The sequence below is a fragment of the Cervus canadensis genome, chromosome 17 (assembly GCF_019320065.1).
Source record: "Cervus canadensis isolate Bull #8, Minnesota chromosome 17, ASM1932006v1, whole genome shotgun sequence".
Classification (NCBI taxonomy): Eukaryota; Metazoa; Chordata; class Mammalia; order Artiodactyla; family Cervidae; genus Cervus; species Cervus canadensis.
The window spans coordinates 5,556,689-5,581,728 of record NC_057402.1 but is presented as its reverse complement, the minus strand read 5'-3'; the positions used below and the strand labels follow the sequence as shown (position 1 = coordinate 5,581,728).

At 54.5% G+C, this 25,040-nt stretch overlaps 1 protein-coding gene across 1 annotated transcript in view; it reads left to right on the top strand.

The window, feature by feature from the left end:
• The window catches only part of CDC42BPB (CDC42 binding protein kinase beta), a 113,246-nt gene that overhangs the window by 84,471 nt on the left and 3,735 nt on the right, over positions 1–25,040 (top strand). Inside the window, exons 23-35 of the mRNA XM_043489373.1 lie at positions 14,579–14,656; positions 15,846–15,951; positions 16,461–16,597; positions 17,106–17,245; positions 18,391–18,472; positions 19,620–19,836; positions 19,936–19,998; positions 20,936–21,532; positions 23,858–23,955; positions 24,031–24,115; positions 24,210–24,327; positions 24,408–24,525; positions 24,866–24,971. Of these exons, the coding sequence (XP_043345308.1) occupies positions 14,579–14,656; positions 15,846–15,951; positions 16,461–16,597; positions 17,106–17,245; positions 18,391–18,472; positions 19,620–19,836; positions 19,936–19,998; positions 20,936–21,532; positions 23,858–23,955; positions 24,031–24,115; positions 24,210–24,327; positions 24,408–24,525; positions 24,866–24,971 (1,945 nt within the window). The remainder of the gene's footprint in view (positions 1–14,578; positions 14,657–15,845; positions 15,952–16,460; positions 16,598–17,105; positions 17,246–18,390; positions 18,473–19,619; positions 19,837–19,935; positions 19,999–20,935; positions 21,533–23,857; positions 23,956–24,030; positions 24,116–24,209; positions 24,328–24,407; positions 24,526–24,865; positions 24,972–25,040) is intronic.

The following is a 25,040-nucleotide window of genomic DNA, read 5'->3' as shown; positions in this document are numbered from 1 at the left end:
GCGGGGTCAGGCAGGCAGGGTTTGCCTCTGGCCTCCTTCATAACTAACTAGGCTGCGTGAGCTGGGGCAACGATTCCATCTCTCTGAGCCTCAGTATCCTCTTTAGGAGATGGAGACAGTACTACCGTGCTCAAAGCTACTAGAGGAGGAAGAGAGGGAATTCTGGTGAAGGACTCAACCAGTGTGTGTGTGCGTGTGTGTGTGTGTATGTATGTGTTAGTCGCTCAGTCGTGTCCGACTCTTTGGGACTCCATGGACTGTAGCCCGCCAGGCTCCTCTGTCCATGGGATTCTCCAGGTAAGAATACTGGAGTGGGCTGCCATTCCTTTCTCAGGGGGTCTTCCAGAACCAGGGTCTCCTGCATTGCAGGCAGACTCAGCACAGTGCCTGATAAACTCACCGTAAATCTTAACCATATGATAACGTTTACCATGAATGTTGGAGTAGCAGCACCCTCAATCCCTGTGAGCTGTGGTCATAGGACGGTAATCATAACAAATGCTCCCAACAGTGGATGCTGCCTCCTGACAGCCCGGCCCTCCACCAGTAAGAAAAGGAAGCCAACCCTCCCGGCAGAGTCCCCCCCGGGGGGCCTCAAATCAGTGCAGAGGACTCACAGACACAGTGGGGCAGGCGGGAGGTCCAGATGGGGGTGCCGGTCTCGCGGCTGTAGCAGGTCAGGAGGGAGCTCCCCTCCAGCACGAAGCCCGGGCTGCAGGTGTACTGGATGGTGGTGCCCACCAGCAGCACGGGGTCAGAGATCAGGCGGGTCGAGTGGTCCACCTCCCCGGGGTCGCTGCAGTACATGACTGTGCGGGACAGACCAGACCAGGCGGGCGTCAGGGCCGCGTGAGCGCCGGTTTGCTGAGAACTACAGAAGGGTCTAGGACACGCCCCCACTTAGCTCTTCCCTCATTTGAAAGACAGCGCATGTGGCTGGAGAACAGGCCAGGACAAAAGAGACTTGAGTTTAATTTCGCTTTTAAGAACTGGCGCCCCCAATAAATGTTTGTGTCAGGGTCCGAGGACCCGTATACAAGGTTGCACACTGCACCTAACGGTATTTGTAATGGAGGGATTTACGGTCTGATGACCTAAAGGGAAAAAAAAAAAAACCGAGACGGCTCTTACTTTTCTCGCAGAATGGGGGGTCGCTGCTCCAGCTGAGGTCCCACTGACAGGTGAGGGTGTCGCTCCCCACGATGTCGTAGCCGGGGTCACACTGGTAGGTGATTCGGGCCCCCCTCACGAGCTCCGTATGAGAAGTGGTTTTCCAGCCGTTCTGGATCTCGGGCAAATCGGAGCAGGAGTCGTTCCTTGACACCTCTTTAAAACAAAAATGTCATCCTTAGATGGGAAGGTGGCCTCTCTATTGGGGGTTTGTTTTATGAATGTCGGAGGGAAGAGCATATGGAAGATGAGGACGCCTCTGGATATAAGCAACACAACTTCTGAAATCCGGCAGGAACTCTTAACCTGCAGGAACTCTTCTCCAGGGGGGATTTTACAATGATTTCTTCCCACTGTGGATGTGGGACCTCCGGCCCCAGTCAAGCTGTCAGATGACAGCGACTCCAGTTGACATCCTGACCACAACCTCATGAGAGATCCCGACTCAAGGCCACTCAGTGTGAACTCCTGAACTTCTGACTCACAGGAACGGTGAGACAGTAAACATTTACTGCTAATTTGGGCATGGGGGGGTCATCTGTTACATAGCAGTAGGTTGCTACTGTCCTCAGCCTTGGGGCTTCCCAGGTGGCTCAGTGGTAAAGAATCTGTCTGCGAGACACAGGTTCCATCCCTGGGTTGGGAAGACACCCTGGAGAAGGAAATGGCAACCCACTCCAAAATTCTTGCCTGGGAAATCCCATGGACAGAGGAGCTTGGCGGGCTACAGTTCACAGGATCACAACAGTCAGGCATGGCCAAGCGTGCATACATGCACATAGCCTCAACCTTGTCCTAAGAAATGTCCATAGATCTATGGGCTTGATGGATTAGTCATATTCATTTTTTGTACTGCAGATTGAGACAAACATGTAACTATTAAGATATAAATAACTATTGGTTGCATTCTTCAAATCCCGTTGCCTGCCATCAGTGAACATTAACCACACTCCAGAAAACGCTACACACAGCTTATCATCACAGAGTCTTCCTCCAGAGAAACTCTGTTTTCCTCCTGCTAACCTTTGTTACTAAGGTAGCAATCCAAAGCCCACTACTACAACTCTCCCTTCAGAGTGCCCACTGCACAGATTTTGAGACAAGAGCTAATTACACTGGATAATTAATTTGCGGCTCTTCTGTGCTTCTGGGGGAAGCAAAGCACCTCCTCTGTCTGCGGGAAAGTCATTCTGAGAAACAAGCAATGGTTTTTCCCTGGGATTTCATCATGATTTTATTTGAGGGAAGGAGATCTCCTGGGTGTCTGCGAGAAGGAGGGGAGCGGGAAACGGCTTCTAGAATTGCCTGGTGGGGAGCAGAAGCCTCTATTTTTAGGCCTTTGAAAAATCAGCCAAGCCCTGGATTTGGGACACAGCTGCAAAAGCTCAGAGTCTGGATGAAAGAGGAGAAATGGGGGCAAATACTCTGTGGTCTGCCTGGTGCCAAGAGTTTTGAGACAGAACGGTTTGCTTGCCTGACTTATTTTTTGCATCTTCTTTTTTTAAAATATTTATGCTTTAATTAGAGTGCAATTGCTTGACAATGTCATGTTAGTTTCTGCCGTACAACAGCGCGAATCAGCTACACGTACACACATATCCCTTCCCTCGAGAGCCTCCCTCCCCGCTCCCCCCACCCCTCTAGGCTGTCAGTGAGCATGGAGCAGAGCTCCCCGCGCTAGGCAGCGTCCCACAGCTATCTGCTTTACCCGTGACGGTGTAAATCTGTCAGTGCTACTCTCTCCACGCGTCCCAGCCTCCCCTTCCCCAGCACGTCCACACGTCTGTTCTCTATGTCTGCATGTCTGCTCCTGCCTTGTGAATAGTTTCATCAGTATCATCCTTCTAGATTCCATACATATATGTGTGACTTTTCAATGAGCTGACACGACTACACATTTCCATAGGACCTCCCGTCTCCTCCGGGGCATTCATCACGCTTGTCATTACTCAGCGCTGCCACCATGCAGCAGAGCCTTGGCTCAAAGTGTGGCCCCGCAGTCTGCTAACTGGGTGGCTTTGGCCCGGTCACTTAACCTTCTGTTCTTCAGTTTCTGATTCAGGAGACCCCCACTGGAGACCCTGATTCAGAAATCTACATGTTCACCAAACATCCCAGGTGAAGGTTCTGGAATGATCTGTTCCTATGAAACTTTGTTAACTTTGCTAAACTTGCTTAGGAGTCAGATAACGTCCCTTCTAATCCTTTGTTGTCATTGTTTGTTTTTTAAAAGCTGGGTGACGCCTGTCATGTCAATAAGTATCTCTGAGCCTCACTGTCCTCAATCATAGAGTACAGGCAAGAATCATGACCCTGAGTATCCCTAGAGGCAAGGTGGAAACTAATTAATGTGCAGGGTATGAGAATAACACTAATATGAGATATATGGATTCAGTGATTTGTTTTGACTAAGACATGAGTGCCTACCATGTGGCAGGCGCCAGGATTTAGGGATCTGAAGTCATGGTTCCATTTTCATGGTCAAGATCAGCACGATGGTCCAATTTTTGGCAAAAGAAATACCCAAATGTACGGAGTACATGCCACCACTTCCCAGTCTTACGCTCAGAGCAGACATCACTTATCAATCACAGCAACTTCTTTCTTTGAGTCAAGCTGAAACCTCCCAATCCTTTTCCACACAACACTCCAGAGAGCCACTGTCATTGATTGGAGCTGACCCACAATATGGAGCTTATTTATTATCCTGGGATTAGAGGAATAAACACACAAGTGACCAATATCTCTTTGCAAAACACTGCTTACTCATTTCTGCTTTTTAATTCCCTTCCCTCCCATACGCTTGGTCACAGACAACAGCAAAACAAAAAAACAATGAGGAGAATGGGTCTTTGCTTCTGTCTGTGGAGAAAATAATTATGGAAAGTCAGAACCACGTAGGCTCAGGGTTCCCATAGACGGCTCTGAAGCATCCAGTGCAGATAAGCCTTGGCCACCTCGCAGAGCTGGGGTCAGGCCTTGAGATCAGTCTAGGAGCTTCAGAATTCTCTAGATGACAAGAGAAACCCCCAACCCTCCCATTGGACCCCTCTACTGGATGGGAGTTGCACCTACGTCTGGTTAAATCTAGACCCAGGGTAGCAAACACCTCTCCCGTGCCCATGACAGACATCACTAATCAATCATGGCACCCTTTTCCACTGACTTCAGACCTGGCCTCCTCTGAAATCAACATGGTCTTCCACCCAGGTAGGGATGAGCAATTTATTGACATAAAAACTAGATACAAGGCTTCCTCAGTGGTCCAGTGGTTGAGAATCTGCCTTGTAATGCAGGGGACCCCAGTTTGATCCCTGGTCTGGGAAAATCCCACATGTCATTGAGCAACTGAGCCTGTGTGCCACAACTCCTGAAGTGGTACAGTTAGGGCCCATGCCCTGCAATGACAGAAGAGGCCCCAGCGAGAAGCCCGCACCCTGCAATTACAGACTAGCCTCTCTAGAAGCCACACCCAGAGAAAAGCCCTCATGTAGCAACGAAGACCCAGAGCAGCCGGGAAAAAAAAAAAAAAACTGTTAAAAAATTAAATACAGAAATTAGCTATATGTTTCTTCAACAGAAATAAGAAAAAACGGAACTGTTCTCTCTTTTTGTGTTCCCTATATGAGCCAGGCTGTGCATCTCGGGGAAGCACTTGCTGGAATCCTATACTCATCAGGATATGGTCCTGCTATTTTCTGCTAATGGGACTCTCTCTCCCATCTTTACTAACTGGCTCAAGGGCAGGGAGAGAACTCTATTTGTTCCTGTAATCCTGATGCCTCCCACAGGGCCTGGCATGAAAGTTTGTGAACCAAGCTCTCTGGAAACAGAGACAATGCATTTGAAGATGAAATAAAATAATACACATAATAGTGCTGGCCAATTTCAAATTGTCACACGAATCTGAGTTTTTCAGTATCAATTAACAAGAATACCTCCTCTTTAAGAGATTGCCAAACTGAACACCAGCCAGGCTTTCTGGTCAACCTTGGGCAGCTTTGGAGAGAGTCAGATTTCCATCATCAAGCTGAATGCAATTTTGGAAGATTGACTTGGGTACCAGAGGAGACAAATGAGCAAAAACTATGACCTCATCTTCCAGGAGGGAGGGAGGTGGGGAAGAAAGGTCTAAGGAGATGGATTGAAGCTGAGTCACCAGAAACTCTCCCTCCAAAGGCAGCTGACTCCGGAGGGCACCTGGCCTGGAAAGCCTCTGCCCAGGGCATTGGCCGGTAAAGAATGCATGGAAAGTGGCAGCAATAACACTCTGAAATACTCAGCACTGCAATCAAGGGTAAAAAGGCCCCTGAGACGCATAAAAAAGAAGACAGACACTTGTGATTGCTTTTCTGAGAGATGCATGCAGAGCAGGGAAGGGATGGGGAGTGTCCACCAGCTGGAAATAAAAAGCAGGGGACCAAGAGGGCTATTTTGAGACATTATTCTGCTATCTTCTCTGTCTGCCAGCTTCCCAAATAAAGTCATATTGCCTGCCTCAACAACAACAACAAGCAAACAAAACAAAACAAATGCAAGGGACTTATTTTCAGACGCATGAAGCTCCTTAAGACAGCCAATGGTTAGGGAAGTAGCTTGTATTCTAGAGGCCAGAGAAGGTACAAAGAGAACACTTTGCATCAGCTGGAGATGGGCAAATCTTCAAGCCAATGGGAAGAACCAAAGACATGGAATCTTGTTCAGGCAAGATTACTGACTGGAGATGTATTATGGCCACAGGAGGAGTTAAGTTCCTGCAAAAATCTCCAGGTCAATAATGTGTTAAAGTCATAATCTACTAAGTCCTGGTGTCCACCCCGTGGAAGAGGTATCACTATTTCCATTTTACAGATGACAAAAAGAGGCTCAGAGAGGTTAAGTGACTTGCCCAAGGTCACACAGCCATTGATGACAGTACTAGGACTTGAACCCTGGTCCTTCGACTAGAGAGCCCACCTCTTAAAAAAATGAAAAAACAATGTATATTTTCTGTGCCAATATATTAAAAAAACTCACATAGGACAACACTCTCCAAAAGACACAGCTAGAGGAAATGGTCTTGGCTTGCATCTAAACACAAAGACAAACAGTAACTGGCTAGAACACTTACCGATATAGTTCATGATGAATCCCTGGCCCTTCCCAAAGATGAGGCCGGCGGGGTCCGAGTGGAATTGGATGGTTAGGTCCGGTGTGGACGAGTACAGCTTCTGGGGGCCGCTGTTTCCCAGGTACTGTCCCAAGATGTGGGGCATGACCTCGTCACCGTCGTAGATGGTCAGGATGTCGCTGTTGCTGAGGTTCAGGCTTTGGGGGCAGAGAGAAGAGGAGGGGTCTTGAGAAGCCAAGTTATGGACATTCAATAGACTATTATTTTTTTTCAGGCAGCACTCTTTCTTGAGATATACTATGTGGTCAGGGCCCAAGCTAAGAAGTCGGGGGTGAGGGAGCCACAGGCTGAACCTGTAAATGGCACATGCTGGTCCTCCCCACGAGCAGGACTGGATCTGTGGATGGATTGGGCTTCTGAAGACTCATTCATGAAATGACCATTCCTGCACAGAGGTCCCTGCAGAGCCGAGTACTGCACTGCCGGGAGGACTGCCTTCAATACCCCCGTCATTAACAACCCGTTCTGGGGTGAAGCAAGTGCTGGGCATGTGCCACCTGCTGGGGGTGTGACATGGGTCTTCCGTTTTTCTCTGATGCAGAACAAGCTGACTGCTTGCTAATTATAACTTGCATCCTCATATAAAGTGAAATGATCTTTCCACTTATTATGCAGCACATGCCTCAAAATCAGCCAGGTTACCTATTATGTTTAGAGGATGGGACTGCGGGCAGGCTGGAGAAAGATGGAAGATTCATGGAAGATGCTCCAACCTGCCATCACTATTCATAGCATCACGGGATGACACACTTCTAAGACCCAGACACGACAGTACACTGACGATGCACAGTTAGAAACCCAGGAAGCCTTCAATAAGGCACAGAAACCAGTGCTGTGGGAGGTGTGCTGGGTAAAATTGATTTCTGATTGTAGGGATGCCAGGTAACTCAGCTTTGGCTGCATCAATCAAGGCAGCCTTGATTGTGTCCCCTCCTTTCCTTGTGTCCCCTCCCTAATATTTCCAAGCATTCACTATGTGCTAGGGCTTCTTTACTAGTGGTAAAGAACCTGCCTGCCAACGCAGGAGATATAAAGACACAGGTTTCATCCCTGGAGGAGGGCATGACAACCCACTCTAGTATTCTTGCCTGGAGAATTCCATGGACAGAGGAGCCTGGTGGGCTACAGTCCATGGGGGTCACACAGAGTCAGACACAACTGAAGCAACTTAGCCTGCATGCAGTATGTGCCAGGCACTGTGCTCTGCTCAGAAGACATGAGGAGTCACAGAGCAGTGGTCTGTTTAGACTAGAAAGCCAGGGATTGTGGTAGGAGTTATAATCATAAGTGCAGAGAAGGGAGTCTAACTCAGATGGGGGGGGGGCATCATGGAAGCCTCCCTGGAGGAGGTGATACTTGCTCAGAACCCTCAAGAAAGAGAAGGGGACCACAAGGCAGACAAACAGGAGAGGGAGAGAGGGCAGTGCCTGAGGCAGAGGGAGGGAGGGAGAAGGGTCACGACTCCTGAAGGAAGACACCGGGTGGGCCCTGGGCCCAGCTTTGGGAATAGACGTGGGAGTGGAGACTAGACCATGAAGGGTTTAGAGAGCCAAGTTTAGGTCACCTGGGTGTCACCTTGCAGGGGACGGGAGACATTAAAGGATATTAAACAGGAGCATCCTGACGGACCAATTCACTGCCAGAGGACAGTTCTAGGAAACGGCCTTCAGTGAAGTTCTGGGAACTGATGCGGATGATGACAGCACCACCCCCCCCCCCGCCCCCCAGCTTCATCCAAAGCCCAAGGGCAGTGTTTGCTGCCACTCTGGGAGCGGGGAGGAGATGAGGAAACCGCCCATGTTGGTGCTTCAAGCAGGAAGAACAAAGCAACACAAACAGAAGGCCCGCTGCTGAAGGTCTGCTTCCAGCAAGCAGGGGATGCGCTTTACCCACCACAATTCCTCACGTCTAGCTGTGCCAACGAGTGACTCAGGGAGGCTCTAATTGCCCCCGTACCCTCCATCAGCTTCCCATGCACCACTCCCCAGAATATCCTCTCCTGAGAAAAGGTTGTGGGCTTACTTTGCACACAGGGCTTTAAGACTAAGCTCCCAGACTCTGCCTACCCCCTGCCAGTTTCCAACTAGATGACAACCTCTAAACCCCTATTACATTGACATTCTGGAGTCACTACCTTCATCTGCATACCATAGGTGCTCAGCAGATGCTATGCTATGAAAGAGCCCGCCAGACAGTCTATTTGGCAACAGAAATAGTAGGCTTAATGTCAGTTTTTGAACTATGGAAGAGCCTCTTAACTCTAAGTACCATGAAAACATCAATAGCTCATGAAAGCGCTGGATCAGGTCAGTATGAAGCCCAGCAGAGTGGAGATGTTTATTCTATAAGCCGACTTCATAGCCAATCCGCTGGTAACAGTGGTTTGCAGACAGTGCATGACTTCGCTTTATTCTATCATTCATTTCAATGATCTCAGGGCAGCAGAAGCATCTTCAAGGGTGCAAACACCTTTCATTTGAAAACCCAAGAACAACTGTCTGTTCCTTCTAAAATAGGAAGGAGCAGTGCTCTGGGGAGAGCACACAGCCTTGGGAATCAGAAAGGTCTGGCTTGATTCCTGGTTCGACACTTTGATGGAGGGCGTGTGGTTTTTCTGAAGTTCCTTGCCTGTGAATTGGGCTTACTATTTCCAGTCTATGTCATGGGCTTTCAGAGCAAGGTAAGGGATGCAGGAGATCTGGGATCAGATTCTAGGTTCACTGATAGCACCTGAGCAAAGTCTGTTCATTTGAATGTTATGTCATGTTGTAATGTTATTATGGGCATCATCGCCATCCCCATCATCACCACCACCACCATCAACACCACCACAACTATCATCATCACCATCAGCATCAACACAACCATCATCGTCACCATCAATATCAACACAACCATCATCATCCCCATCATCACCATCCCTATCATCAACACCACCACCATCATCATCATCCCCATCATCACCACGACCACCATCAACACCACCACAACCATCATCATCACCATCATCACCACCACCACCATCAACACCACCACAACCATTATCATCACCATCAGCATCAACACAACCATCATCGTCACCATCAACACCACCACAACCATCATCATCACCATCATCACCATCCCTATCATCAACACCACCACCATCATCATCATCCCCATCATCACCACGACCACCATCAACACCACCACAACCATCATCATCACCACACCCACTATCATCACCATTAACACCACCACAACCATCACCAGCCCCATCATCAACACCACCACCATCCCCACCACCACACCATCATCATCGTCATCCCCATCCCCATCATCAACAAAACCGTGAGCGCGTGAGAACCTGATCCATTACCGATAATATCAACACAACCATACATCATCACTGTCACGCCCACCTCCTTTCTTACGACGGGCTGCCCACTTTCATAAGTGTTGAGGAGCGTTTGTTCCCTCCTCTGTGGTTTTAGATTACGTATTTATCTACCGCTAAGTTTTTAAAAGTACTTAGATTGTGGCGTGCGCTTATTTCTTATATCTTAAAGCGCACCGAGGCATGTTGGCGGAGGTTGGTGGTCCCATCATCACCGAAGGTTACTCCCCATCACCCACCACCGACATATAACATCGATTCATCATATCACTACCAACGAGCTGGTTTATATATTGAAGACAGAGTCCTTGTTTTGACAGTTGCCAGATGTTTTCTTAGCTTGTCTTTTTTAACTTTGCTTTTTTTTTTTTTTTTTTGTCTGTTCTTGGCTGTGCTGGGCCTTCACTGCTGCACGGGCTTCCCGTTTCTGTGGCGTCTCTTGCTGCGGAACATGGGTTCCGGGGCGCGCGGGCTTCCCTTGTTGCGGCCCCTGGGCTCGAGCACAGAGCGCGGTAGTCATGGCACACAGACTTGATTGCCCCTCGACCAGTGGGATCTTCTTGGATCGGGGATCACACCCAGGCCTTTTGCGTTGGCAGGCAGATTCTTTACCACTGGCCACCAGAGAGGCCCCCTGTTTTTTTGGTTTTTTTTGCCAAGCATTTGGTGTTTTTTTGGTTACTGTTTTCATTTTGTTTCGTTATTTTAATTTTTGTGTGTCAGATTTGTTCGTTTTTTCCCTTTTTTTAAGTCATAGGGAAATATTCCCCAAATCCCCAGTTGTTCAAGTAATTGGCCCATGTTTTTTTCAGATACTTCTAAGGCTTCATTTTTAAAATTTAGATTACTGATCCACTGGAAAGTTACTGTGATATACAGTTTGAGGAGGACCCATTCTGCCTTTTTTCTGAGACTTGTTAGTTGTCTGATGCCAGTTATTAAAAAGTTCCTCTCAGTACTGACTTCAGATGTCAGTCTCACCACAGATGAGATGAGTTGTCATGGGGGCTGGGGGCTGTTTCTGGGTTTCTACCCTGTTCACTGTCCCTGGGCAGGACCCATGCTTCTAATTAGAACATGTGCTTCAGTGAATCTGCGTTAGTATTTGGTAGGTCTCCTCCCCTCCCACCCCCTCATTTTTAGAGACTTCCCAGGTGCTCTTCCTTGGTTACTCCAGATGTCCAGCTCTGGGGCAAGTCTAATGGTATTTTTAGTGTAATCACGTCAGATTTATCAGTTCACTTACAGAGAATTGCTGTCTTCATGATACTGAGTCTTCTCATAAAACTTAAGAAATAGTCTTAAATTTTGTACCTTGACAAGTCTCGTTTTATTCTTACAGGACTCAAACTTCCAGATTTTCAGGATTCTATCTTTGAGTATTTCAACACTGCACCTCTTGCACATGATCTGACATTTAGAGTAAGTATTTTTTTAAGTGACAAATGAATTTATGATAAATTAGAAATATTGATAGTTTAATATGGTTTGGCTACTTGTGATCACAAACATACCAGTAAGTTAACATGTGACAGTTATCTCAACTGTTGACCAGGGATGCTGAATGTGTGAGGTTTGAGATGGTTAAGGTGCGTGAAGTGTACCCGAAGAAGTGTTCCCACTTCCTCAAATCACATGGGGTGAAGGAAGTACTCGGCACCTTCAGGGAAGAGACCCCCGCCATCCCCCGCCTGGGTAGCGAGTGTTTCAGGCAGTTTTTAAAACACACATTCTCCCCCTGCAGCCGGTCACGTTACCCTTACAGTGGCTTCTGTGTGGACTCGCCGATGGATGGAGTGGGTGGTAGGGAAGAACAGCCCGGCTCCGGGCCCCCTATTGAGGTCCTGGTGATGCAGCTCAGCGCCTCCACTCGGGGGTGACCGAACCGGAGGCGGCCAGAGCCCCCGTGGCGCAGGAAGCAGCTCCTGGGAGCAGTTGGCCCATCCTCCTCGGCCACTGAGGCTCTTCACAGCACCCGTTGGAGGTGGGGCAGTCGGTCCGTTTTCCTCCAAACTGCAGGGTGGACCCTTCCTGGCCACCCCGAGACAAGCCAGTGAACATAGTGATGGCAAGTCTCACTAACGGGACCTCTGGTGTGTTTGTCATTGCTTTTGTTTGCCTTTTACCAGAAACTTTAAACCTGCAGGAAGGCTGAAAGTAACACAGTGAACATACACATGCCTCTCGCCTGGCATTCTGCCCATTGCTCTCCCTGTGTGTACACATGGAGCTTTTTGAGCGTGAGTTGCAGGCATCATGACCCCCGGACCCCAGACTCTCTGGTGCTTCCTTCCTGAGGCCACTGAGCACAGTGCGGCCGCCCGCGGGGACGGTGTGCACAGCTGCCGCCCCTCTGCCCAGGAGCCAGCGCCTCTCTGGTCCCCTTCCGTCTGGACCCGCGCCCCCACCACCCCCCGCTTCTATAACCCTGATATTTTCGTAGTGTCCAGATCAGTTGTCTTATAGATTGTCCTCCACTCTTCCTCTTGATTAGACATGGGTTGGACGTTATGACGTGAACTCTGTACCGGAGATGGTGTGTTCCCGCGAGTGGAGGCCGCCTGGCTCAGCACGGGGGACGCTAAGCTTCTTGGCCCTCAGGTGGACGTGGCGTCTGCGGACCTGCCCCAGCGGGACGCAGGAGGCACCAGTGGTCATCCGCGGGTTAGCGGGCCACTGTGGTCCTAGCCTAGACCAGTGGTTACAAAACCCAAGCAGAGCTGTGCTGCTCACAGCGTTCTGGGCACCCACCTATTTACCTGCACCTGTCAAGGGGTTTTGTATTGAATTTGTGATACCGCCTTTTCCCTTAAGTCCTCAGTTTTTAAGAAGCAAATACATATAACTGTTCACGTTGGCGGCTCTTCCAGGCACCCGCTGCTGGTCAGCCCTGTGCCTCCTCCCAGCGCCACAGAGCCAGACAGACTCCCAAGAGGCTGAGACTCGGGTCGTTGACAGGATGGGGTGGCCAGAAGGCAGTGGCTTTTCTCTAGAACTGGTGGACGGTAGCAGTCCCTGGGCCAGGTGGTTTCTAGCACGTCCCTTTGCCGCCGGGGGCGGCCAGAGGAGCAGGCTGCGCGTGATCGCTAGACCCCATCCCCTGTAGCCAGCACTCCTGCCGTTTTTCACATTTAATTTTCATCCCTCACTACCCCGTGACTTAACTAGGAAGAACAGTTACTGATGAAAAGGAAAACTCCTTGGTCAGAGTCAGATGTGTTAGGAGGGTTTGCAGACCTGAGAATCTTCTGATAAAAGCTCGTGGTCTGCTTTCCCCATGTGAAGCTGTAGTTTATACTAAAATGTTGGCCACAGCACTGAATCAGCAGATTTTCCTGGAGGTTTGTATCGGGTGCGAATGATGGTTTTCACTCCTCCCGTCTGTCACAGTGGAGGGCTCTGTCTCCTCCCGCGGGTCGTCTCTGCCAGCCTCTTGGAAAGAAGTCAGTCACTGCCAGCGTCGGGCCCGCCCTCTTTGCCTCCAAGTGCGGACCCCTCCCCCATCCCATCTGCATCCTTTTGATTAGTTGTCTAGCTAAATGAAACTAGTGAGGCTGTTCCTCGGCTACAGTTAAATTACGAAATGCTCTTTTGCCCTTCGTTTATCTGAAAATGCAGCTCTAACTCACTTATATACCTTGTTTATGGGGGAAAGTTGCTTGTATTTGTGGCTGATTGATCTGGCCTTTCCCTTACGAGTTTGCTTACAGATTCACATATCGCAGTACGTAGTCATGCATGTGTTTCTGTGTGCACCCTGCCTGCCCGGGTGAATTTGGCTCCTTAGGCAGCAGCCTGACTAATTCAAGCCATTGGAAAATGCTTCTTGGATGTGGTTTGATGGGATTTCGGTGTGGAACTACCTGCCCAGCCACCCTGGGTCACCTGTTGATGAGGCTACATAAATTGTGTGCGTTCGTAAAACATAGTTGCTGGTGACGAGGGAACATTCGAGTCGGGAGCAGTCCTGAGGTCATCTGTAGGTGGTTTTAGAATGCTGCTTTAGCTTCAGCTTGTGAAAGTAATTTGAGAGTCTTGAATTCTTAGAACCAAGCATTGCTTCCCTGTGTCATGGAACTTAGAGGGAAATTCCTCCTTCTGGTCATAGGTCCACAGCCCTTTTTGATGTTAGAATTTATTCTCGGTCCCAGAAATGAGGTTCTGGAGCGCATGGCCACTTCAGCTTAGGACTCTTGGGTGTAGAGTGGGTCACGGCCTGTGAGCTCAGAGGGCAGGCGGGCCAGGCTGCGGTTGGAGGGTGAGGCCTTGGTGGTAACCCTGCCTCACAGTCGCCCCCCACCCCAGGACGCTGAGGGCAGTGGTCTCGGGAAGGCAAGACAGTTGTGAGTGAGGTGGGGTCCATGGTGGGACATTGCAGGACTGAGTCTGGACTGGGACCCCAGGCCCCCAGTGAAACGCACTTTTTAAATGAAGAACGTGCAGTTAGCTTCTGACTTCCCTTATCCCCACAGTGTTTCTCTGCCTTTGTTTCCAGACCAGCTCCACTAGTGAGCAAGAAACACAAGCTCCAAAGCCAGAGGCGTCCTTAGCGGTTTCTGTGACCACAGGCGCAGAGCCGCAGGAGGTGAGCATCGCCCCGTCAACCCCGGAGAGGCGGGATCTGCCCCCCCGCCCCGTGTCTGTGCGCCTTGCGGACCCTCGCAGAAGCTACCTTGACAGCTGTCCCTCTGAGGCTGGCTCATTTGAGAATTCCTGTCGGGGCCTCAGCCTGCCCAGGGTGGCTCCACGGCTGTCCCGACAGCACGGTATATCAAGACCGCAGAACCGTTCCTGCTAATCAGTGTGCTGAGTGAGGGGCGTGCTGAGCTGGACGCTGCTTACCTGTCCCTGCTTGTCCCCAGGACATGGCCCGGGCCCCTCAGAGGCTACCTGCCACACCGCTGCCCACCGCACAGACCCTCACTCTGACGGGACCAAAGGTAGGCGCCTTGCTCTTCCCTGGGAGGAGGCAGGGGTTTCTTGCTTTTAGGCGACTTCTGTGTAAACAAGCCGAACTTAATATTTTCATTTACACAGTAATGTTTTGTTCTGAGTAGCGTGTTGAGCCATAAAGGGTCAGGACCCTGTGTTTTCTTAATTAAACCAGTGACACATGAACGCATTTTAATTGGAAAATCTCGGAGTCTGGTCTCCCCGGTCCTCTTCCCTAGCTCCCCAGACCGCGTTTCCTTCCCCACTCACGTGCCACTCCGTGTTACGTGTCTGTTCAGTCCCTGCTTCACATGTATCCCCGTGTATCTGGCTGCACTTGGAGCCCTAGAGAACCATGTGGTTTATGGGAGGCAGTTTTCCCTCCACGTAAATGGAAAGCTGCTCAACGTGCCACTTCCTGACTTGTCTTGCTCGTCACTGTGTCGTGGAGAGCTGAGCCCGACGTTCAGGGTGTGAGGTGGTCCTCGGTTCCCAGCTCAGCAGGCGTCTGGCCTCATGTGCTGGGTGCTTTTCTTCTTTAATGTAGGCATGGCCTCTCTTAGGACTTCACCTGCAGACACCATGCCTGCTAGAGACAGGGCGCTTGGTTTCATTGGAGACTAGCCAACAGCCAGGCTTTGGGCTTGCAGCTCTCAGGGAGGCAGAGAGCAGGCAGGGCTCTGGGTTTTGTGCTGGTCGAGCCCTCGTTCTGGCAAATGGCTCTACATCTTCTGTGCCCTGAAGGGAACTGATTCCTCCTCTTTTCTGCCTTGAGCTTCATCAGCGCTGTGGTTCTCACTCTGTTATCCATGGCGTCCCCTGTCCGCTCTCCCAATGAGGAGTGTTGGGTCTTTCCAGCTCTTCCTGGGAGGAATGAGCTGCTGTGGGGGGGCTGTGCACACCAAAACGTGGCCCAGGCCAGCCCTGGAGCCCCTGCAGGCGAGGGCCTCGTGCCAGTGTGTTATCAGCGGTGTCTCTGCTGCGCCCCGGCCCGCCAGCCTCACTGGTGTGGGCAGCAAGGACTCGTTCTCGCTGGGTCAGCCTCTCCGTGGATGGCGCCCCTGGAAACCGCGTACCTTGTGGTAAAAGCACGCGATTCAGCCTCTCGAGGTGGCGCCCCGGAGATTGAAACGTTTGCTCACAAGCAGGTGGCCCCACCCCCACCTCCTTGTCTCACCCTGGACATCCTTCCTACAGCCAAAGGCGCACCAGCTGAGCATCAAGTCCTTCTCCAGCCCCACGCAGTGCAGCCACTGCACCTCCCTGATGGTGGGCCTGATCCGCCAGGGCTATGCCTGCGACGGTGAGTGTGCCCACTCGCCCGCTTCGAGGGCCCAGGGGTGGGTATGGTGAAGGCCTGGAGCCCGGGGCGGCCCCACCAGGAGGGGGCCCCACAGGCTCCCCCGCTGGCTGAGCCAGGCCCAGCCAAGGTTGACGTGCTGCTGCCGCAGACAGTGCGCTGCTCCGGGGCGGCCAGGGCACCTGCTTACCCCTGTTTGCTGTAAAACGTAACATCCACGTCTATTCTCCGAAGTGAGGGAAAGCAGAGTAAAAACTTTAAAATATTTCACTACCAAGTCGTCTGGAGAGAAGCGCCGCCGTGTGTGTCTGTTCTCCCGGGTCTGTCGTCACTAGCGCTTTACGGCTCCGGGTTGTGTGCCTGCCCCGGGCTGGTGCGTGAGTGTGTGCAGACGTTACTCGACACCCGCGTCCCCGAGTGTCTGGGAGCCGTCCCCTTTGGGGGTGCGCACGCGTCCCCCGCGGCCGCTGCTTCGGGGCTGCAGGCCTCAGGCGTGTCCCGTGCTTTTCCAGTGTGCTCGTTCGCCTGCCACGTGTCCTGCAGAGACCGCGCCCCCCAGGTGTGCCCCATCCCGCCTGAGCAGTCCAAGCGGCCTCTGGGTGTGGACGTGCAGAGAGGCATAGGAACAGCCTACAAGGGCTACGTGAAGGTAGGACGTGACCCACGGTCCTGCTTGGGCGGGCGGCCAGCCTGCTGACCACAGCCATGCCCGGCTGCGCTGGAAATCCTCCCCTTGGCCCCATGTGCTGGTTCCGGGTGCCCTGCCCTCCTGAGGTCCTCAGGACCCCGCAGAAACACTCATCCGAGGCCTCTCGTCCCACCTCCTGGGCTGATGGGCTTTAAGCCCAGTGCCGTTTGAAGGCGCTGTGCCGGGCCCAGCATTCCATGACCCTCCACGTCTGCTGTGAACATGCCCGTCCGCTGAGTCACCCACCTTGTCTCCTGCAACCCCTTTGGTCATGGGGGGCCCCCTCCCCAGCAGTGTCCTGAGTTTTGCTGGGCCCAGACACAGCTCTGCTACCAGCCCGGGCTGGCCCAGCAGCAGCAGGGGAGGACCGCAGCACGGCAGCCGCCTCCATAAAGTCTCCCGGGCCTGCCCCTCCACTGCGTGTGGCCGGCGCCCTGGCCCTGGCGGACACGGTCACTTTGATCTGCAGATCCCCAAACCAAGCGGGGTGAAGAAGGGGTGGCAGCGAGCCTTCGCGGTGGTCTGTGACTGCAGGCTCTTCCTGTATGACCTGCCCGAGGGCAAGTCCACCCAGCCCGGCGTCCTGGCCAGCCAAGTCCTGGACCTCAGGTCAGTGTGCGCCCGCCCTCGTCCGGCGGTGTCCCCTGACTTGTCGTGAGCGGGTTCGCTGCTTGGTCGTCGTTAACCTTGTTCGTTCCTTCACCTCCTTAGTTGTCGTGCCACTCTGAAATGGGCCCGCTAGAAACCTTCCTTCTCTGGATGTTTTTGCCCTGAAAGATTTGCCAAACAGGCATCTAATGACAAAACTCTGTACCCCGGAACAAAGAGAGCATGCCCCACGCACCGCGCAGCCTGGGGTCGCCTGTGTGCTCTGTCTCCGCGAGCCCTTGACTCCCTGTGGCCGCAGCGTCCGCTCAGCGGTGCCTCTTTTAACTCCCTCGCGACTCGTCAGGTCCTTCCTGCTGTCGACACGTGAAGACGTGGTGCGCCCCCCCCCCCCCCCACCGTGGTTAATGTCTTGCTCCTTGAAATGGGCAGAATAGCAATGCTTGAGGCCCGGGGCTCTGGGAGAACTGAGCCAGTTACGAGACAGGGCGAGCTCAGCTCAGAGCCTGGGGGTGCAGCTGCCGCGGTGGCCACATCCCCCATGTGGAGAGCCTGTTCCCCCCGCCCTGGCCACCTGCTCTGGCGTCTGCCCTGGGGCCACCTCGGCAGCATCGGTTCTTGGGGGGCCCGTGGGGCAGGGTAACCAGGGGTACCTGTAGTTTGGAAATGTCCCCAGGTGGTCCTGCCACCCCCCCACACGCACGCACGCGCACACACACACACACACAGCCGTGCTGAGGATGTGCTGGGGATGTGCTGGGCGTCCCGGGCGTCTGCTGCTCGCAGCCCAGGGTCGAGAGCAGCTGGGATGACTCCCTGGCTGCTGTCGCAGACTTCATTGCCCTGTTTATGACCAAGCAGAGGACAAGGCAGAGACGTGGCATGTGTACCTGCCGAGTGGCCTGGCCCAGCCAGAACAGTGCGACTCGGAGGGGTTTAGTCCCGGACACCCCGCGCCATTGACGCGCACGCGAGATTCTTACTCTTCGGATTCTTACTCTTGGCCTTGTCAGTATCAGCGTTTCCTATCCAGGTGGAGGCAGGGAGCCGCTATTGTGTTCTGGAAGGTCGTCCCAGAGGTGTCCTCTCCCATCATGGTCCCACGGGTGGAGGACAGGCCCCTGTTCTGATCGTGTTATTTCTTACAGAGATGAAGAGTTCTCTGTGAGCTCCGTCCTGGCTTCAGACGTCATACACGCCTCACGCCGAGATATTCCATGTATATTCAGGGTACGTTTTCTTCCTGGTTTTTCAACATGTTTCATTAATCATTAAAGAAGTGCATGTGGTTAAAATGAAAGGGTTTTTAATGAGCATTTCCTAGTGTGGTAGCAAGGGGCTCGCGTGAAGGGACCTCCTGTGTCTCCAGACTGTCAGCCTCTCTGCTCATCCATCCACTGCACCCCCCTCCCCGCAACCAGTCCCCCAGTGCCAGGCCTTCCAGCTCCATCCTCATCCTCGGTCAGTCTGTCTTGGCTCCTCCATCCAGGGTACTGGACGCTGAAGCTGCCTCACGGGTTGGCTATAAAGGAAACGGGCCCTTTGGTCTCCCTCCCAGGGACTCACTGGCCGTTAACCTGAGCAAAGCAGGAAAGAAATTGGTAGATGCTGCTGTCAGCAGTCTTGTTGGCGGAGGCAGGGCGCCTTCCACTGGGCACCCCCTGCTGGACTGGTGGTGGGTGCTGTGGCTTCAGGAAGCTTCCAGAAGACTGAGTTCCCCCCTCCACTGGGAATTTTCATAGCTACAGTAAAATTTGGTTGACCACAAAACCAAGACCACGGATCATTTTCTGTTAAATCACGTTTTTATTGAGAACCTGCTTCTGTATGTAATACAGAGAATCGCCATCGTTGTGTGCCCAGATGATTCTATAGCAACTAGAGTTGTGTGCGTTCCCTGGTGTTTGGGGAGCCCCCAGAGAGGTGGGTGTGCAAGAGTCCATTGTCCATGGATGCTTTTTTTTTTCCCCTTTCTTTTTGTCTTTTTTCTTTGCTTTGGCTGCACCGTGCAGCTTTTGGGATCTCAGTTCCCTGACCTGGGGTTGAACCTGGGCCCCTTGGCAGTGAGATTGTGGCATCCTGAACACTGGACTGCCAGTGAGCTCCCACCCTAGCTGGACACGTTCTGAGAGTGGGTTTCCCGGCTGTGACAAGAGCAGTTAAGAGTGAACAGTCGGCCGGTTTTGGTGAGAGTGGAGTGCCCTGCACTCAGAGGTCAGGCTGCTTGCGGCCCCTGCGGGCGGCTGGGCCGGGACCCCAGCGGCCCCTGGAGGGTGCGCTCCGGGCAGCGGCCTCGTGCTCAGCCCTCCGGGCCGCGTGGCGCTGGCTCCGCGTGCCACTGTCTTACGACTCGTTTGTCTTGTTTTCTGTCCTGAAGGTGACAGCCTCTCTCTTAGGTGCCCCTTCTAAGACCAGCTCGCTGCTCATCCTGACGGAGAACGAGAACGAGAAGCGGAAGTGGGTGGGGATCTTGGAGGGCCTGCAGGCCATCCTCCAGAAGAACCGCCTGCAGAGCCAGGCGGTACACGTGCCCCAGGAGGCCTACGACAGCTCGCTGCCCCTCATCAAGGCCGTGCTCACGGCCGCCATCCTGGGTGTGTGTCCCGCGCGGGGGGCCGGGGCGGGTGGGCAGTGTGGGAGCTCGTAGTCACTCTGGGGACAGAGGATCGTGACTTCCTTTGTGTTGTCTGCAGACGGGGACCGAATCGCCATTGGCCTTGAGGAAGGGCTCTACGTCATAGAGGTGACCCGGGACGGTGAGTGCATGGGGCGCTCGGGCCGTCCGCGGGGCCACAGGCAGGGTCAGCATTGGGGATGCACGGGCATTAATGTGGGTTCCCTGGATGGCAGAGTCCAGTCTCCGCGTCAGAGAGCTTCACAGAGGAGAGGAACAGGCCACAAATGAAGTAGGCGGTGGACAGCTGTCTGACGCTTGTCCGCCTGCCCCATGGGCTGCAGGCGGGGTCCGCCTGGTCCAGTGAGACGCCGAGTATAGCCTCGAGAGTCCTCAAGGGGAGACGGGTCCTTAATTCCCCGGCACACCGAGGCCTTATCAGACAAAACACTCCTTTCTTCGCTTCACATTTTGACCTTTCATTCCCCCCAGAAGAAGCAGCAGGAATATCCCCAAGTCTCCCGGAAAATTGCCCGGGCCTGGCTCCGGGGGTCTCCCCCGGGAACAGGGGGCTGCCCTGAGGGGGCAGTGGCCCCTTCCCCGGAGCCTGGGGTCTTAGCACTCTGGCCCCGGGGAAGAATGGGGAGCACGTGTGGCCCTGGGGTGGCAGCTGCTCTTGCAGAGCTGTTCCCCATCGGGATCCAGACCCAGGGCTCTGACTCAAACCCCAGTGGAGGTCCTGACCTAGGGAGGGTGTCGAGGGGCCTGGGTTGATCTGGGCCCCCAGGAACAGGTGGCTGCGTCCCTCCCGTGAGTGTATCTAAGGCTCCAGTGAAGCTGGAGACAGCCCTTTGTTGTCCAGATGCGGGGTCTTGGGTTCAGGGATGAGGGGGGATCCAGGGTGCATTCTCAGGGCCTCCCTGTACTCAGCACCTCCCAGCCAGGGTTCTGGGCCAGGGATGTGAGTGAGACGACGCAGCAGCAGAGACAGCGGGGCGTGTGAACCAGGAGGGCTTCCTGGAGGGGGCGGGGGGGGCGTCTGCAGAGCCCTGGCCTCACGCTCCCACCCCATCCCGCAGTGATCGTCCGTGTGGCTGACTACAAGAAGGTGTACCAGATCGAGCTCGCCCCCAAAGAGAGAGTCGCCGTCCTCCTGTGTGGCCGGAACCACCACGTCCACCTCTGTCCATGGTCCTCCTTCGATGGGGCAGAGAGCAACGTGGACATCAAGCTTCCAGAGACAAAAGGCTGCCAGCTCATAGCGACCGGGACGCTGAAGAAGAGCGGCCCCACCTGCCTGTTTGTGGCAGTGAAGCGGCTGGTCCTTTGCTATGAGATCCAGAGAACTAAGCCTTTCCACAGGAAGCTCAGCGAGCTTGTGGCGCCTGGCAATGTACAGTGGATGGCCGTGCTCAAGGACAAGCTCTGTGTTGGCTGCCCTTCCGGGTTCTCGCTGTTGAGCACCCAGGGAGATGGGCAAGCTCTAAACCTGGTAAATCCCAGTGACCCCTCGCTCACGTTCCTCTCACAGCAGTCTTTCGATGCCCTTTGTGCTGTGGAGCTCAAAAGTGAGGAGTACCTGCTTTGCTTCAGCCACATGGGACTGTACGTGGACCCACAAGGTCGGAGGTCACGCGCTCAGGAGCTCATGTGGCCTGCGGCGCCCGTTGCCTGTAGTATGTATATGTTTTCTGTTGCCATACCCCGTCGCCGCTGCTGCCCGCCGTCAGCACGTGTCCTCTTTGTCTCGGTCTGTCCTCCTGCCCCTCAGCCGAGTGCTCGGGGGGCAGCAGGAGAGGCGGACTCCCCATCTTGCTGCGGGGGACAGGGTGGGCCCGGGGCCACTCCCTGGCCATCCAGCTGGGCTTGCCCACCCCTCCCTCGGGGGGCCCTCAGCCGAGGAGCCGAGCAGACGACTGCCCTCGCGGGGGGAAGGCGAGGTGGATGGGAGAAGGACCTGCATTGTTTTACTTTTTAAAAGACGTTCTTGGTGACGTGTAAACTTTACACGGTCATGATAACAAGCTAAACGTTTCTGTGGGCAGAAAGCACTCGGCCCCGACCTCTGGGCCGGGGTCCTCTCGGGACAGATGCCAGGCTGCGGGCAGGAGCCGCGCCAGGTGGCTCAACCGAGCACCCTTCTGACAGGATGACAGCACCGGCCGCTGGAGTCTGTGTTCCGCGCCCTGCCGGCCTGCCGTCTGCTCTCGTGTCAAAGATTCTAACCTCAGATTCCACCTGCTCGATACAGGGCATAGCAGCTGGTCACCTGCGGGTCACACGTCAACTTCAAGCTGGCAGGGTGGGAGGGGGTGTTCTGTTTTTCCTTGATTACCTAAAAGTACCCTCCTGGGTCTACCTCGTCACTGGCCTCACCAAACTGGCAGAACACCCACGGGCGCTGGGACCAGGAGCCGGGGCCCAAGGGGAGCTGATTGTTCCCCGGCCTTGTTCGCGCTTGGCTGGGGCCCGGGCACGGTGCGGGCAGCCATGGCCTCAGCGCCTCCCCTCCTGGTCTCCCCCGCCGCGCCCCCTCGTCCTCGTGGGCAGCCGGTGCAGGAATGGGCTCACGGCCACTTGGTAACTCCAGCGGGATGCAGGTCGCTGGGGCCGCGCTCTCTGATCTTGGCCGTGAGGGAGCTGGCACCGAGGTTGCTGGATTCTCTTCCAAGTCCAGCCCTCTCTCGTCCTCTGTGCTCGGTTCATCTCCATGCACAGTACAGACACCAGCTAGTTCTAGAGCAATCATTCAGGAGCTCTCAGGGTGGAGAACTAGCACTGCTTCCTGCACATCGCGAGCCCCACGTGAGCACGCGTGTGTACACACACACACCACCCCATCCTTCTAAGGAGCAGCCTGGGAGCCACACGGGGAGGTGACCTGCCCACCACACAGCAGGGGCCTTCCTGCTGACTTAACTGGTTATGTCTTTTTTAACTGGGCAGCACAGTGTATCAGTCTGTTGGTAAACTGTCTGCAGGCGGAGCTCCACGTGCTCCCGCATGAGGGGAGCGCCCCGAGGCTCCATGTGGGCGAGGCCTCCGAGGTCCTTCAGGGCCCTCTGCGCCTCTGGCCATCTTCATGTGTGGCACTCAGGAGGCCTCACGGTTTGTCTGAAATGTCACTTCCGGGACAGTCTGGCGACTGGTTTCAGCATGTTTTGTTTGTTTCCTGAATCCTATTGTATTTTCTTTTTTGTGCTCCAAAGAGCAGGGGTGATCAGGCAGCCCATTTGGAATCTAATAGCAACATAGCAGAAGGTTTTTAGAAATTCGGTTAGTTAAGTGCGACATGGTGAGGAGTAACTTTCAGCCCTGGGACTTGAGAGGAACCAGGCTGAGTCGGGCCCCCACCTTGCCGCGCCCTCCACAGTGCGCTGTCTGGGCCGGCTCACACGTCCTCCCTGCTGTCCTAACGGCGGGATAGTCCCCGTGGACCTCAGGTGCTGGTGGGCTCGCAGGCCTCCGGCTCCTAGCCCTGGTGTCCCGGGAGGGTTCTCCATCCAGAGGTGCGGTGGCCCGTCCCTCGGGGGGAGGGGAGAGCAGCAGGTTCCCAGCCCGTGGCAGGAGAGTGAGCGTTTCCTCCGCGTCTGTGTCCAGGGGGGCGGCCTGCAGACACCTTCGGGGAAGGCCAGCGCCTCGCCCGGAGCATAGCGGTCGTTTCTTAGGGGAGATTTTAACTATTTACTCATAAGTGTGACTTGCTGGCATCTCTCAAAGAAGGAGTTTGCCTTAAGGAAAAAACGTTAGGCCCCTACCTGGATTTGCGGGGCATTCAGCCTGAAGTAACAATAAGAAGTTTCTGCTGTAGCTGTATAGCAAGCAAGCTAAATGCAAAACGAAGTTTTGAGCAGGTCGTCGTCAACACTTTAAACGCGTGGTGTTTAAAACGCTGTCAGGGCGTCAGGGGCGGAGGATCCCTCCGCAGTGGGCGTGCACGTGCCCTCCGCCCCGCGCACGGAGGGCGGCCCGGGCTCACCCTTCTGCTCCGTCTGCGCCAGGTTGCAGCCCCACGCACGTCACGGTGTACAGTGAGTACGGCGTGGACGTCTTCGACGTGCGCACCATGGAGTGGGTGCAGACGGTCGGCCTGCGCAGGGTAAGGCTCGGGGTGCGTGTGCGGTGCCCGCGACCCCCGCAGGCAGCCGCCTCACCCGTCTGGTTTCCAACACAGATCCGGCCCCTGAACTTGGAAGGCAGCCTCAACCTCCTCAACTGCGAGCCTCCCCGCCTGATCTATTTCAAGAGCAAGGCCTCGGGTGAGCCCTTCTTGCGGAGGGAGCAGAGGATGGAGGGGGGTGTGGGGGTACTTCCCAGGAGTCAGCAGCCGTCCGACCCTTCCCCGGCCCGCAGGAACAGTGCTCAACGTGCCCGACACCTCGGACAACAGTCGGAAGCAGATGCTTCGGACCCGGAGCAAAAGGCGCTTTGTCTTCAAGGTCCCGGAGGAGGAGCGGCTGCAGCAGCGGAGGTAGGAGCCGCTGGGGAGGGGCGGGACGGGGCCGAGGCTGGGCCGGGCCTCACGCCGCCTCCCTCCACCTCCCTCTGCAGAGAGATGCTCAGAGACCCAGAGCTGCGGTCCAAGATGATCTCCAACCCCACCAACTTCAACCACGTGGCCCACATGGGCCCGGGCGACGGTATGCAGGTGCTCATGGACCTGCCTCTGGTGAGCCCCGGCTGCCCCGCCGCACCCCTCCCCACGCGCCCTGAGGGTCTTTGGCCGTCTGTTACGGTGTCAGGAGGAAATCGCTGTCAAAAATGACTGCTGGAACAGCGCAGTAAGGGCAGGTAGCACACTTTGCCCTCACTCACTGCCAGTTCTTGGAGCAAAGCTGGCCGACAGGGCTGTCCAGAGGGCCTTCCCAGCTGTTTCCCCAGAGGCCCGGGGCCCCAGCCTGGTGCTCCCGCAGGCTCCCCACGTGGCCTGCGCGCCCTGCCCGGGGCCTGGCTACCCGCCTCGGGCAGCTGGTGCGTGTTCCCGAGCTGACACACTCCTCTCTGTGCAGAGCGCCGTGCCCGCCGCCCAGGAGGAGAGGCTGGGCCCCGCCCCTGCCAGCCTATCCCGCCCGCCTCCGCCCAGGAACAAGCCCTACGTCTCCTGGCCCTCATCAGGTAGGGGCCAGAGTGGGGCCTGGAAACGGGGCCAGGGCTTGCAGCTCTGCTCGCGACTGTTTTCCCCAG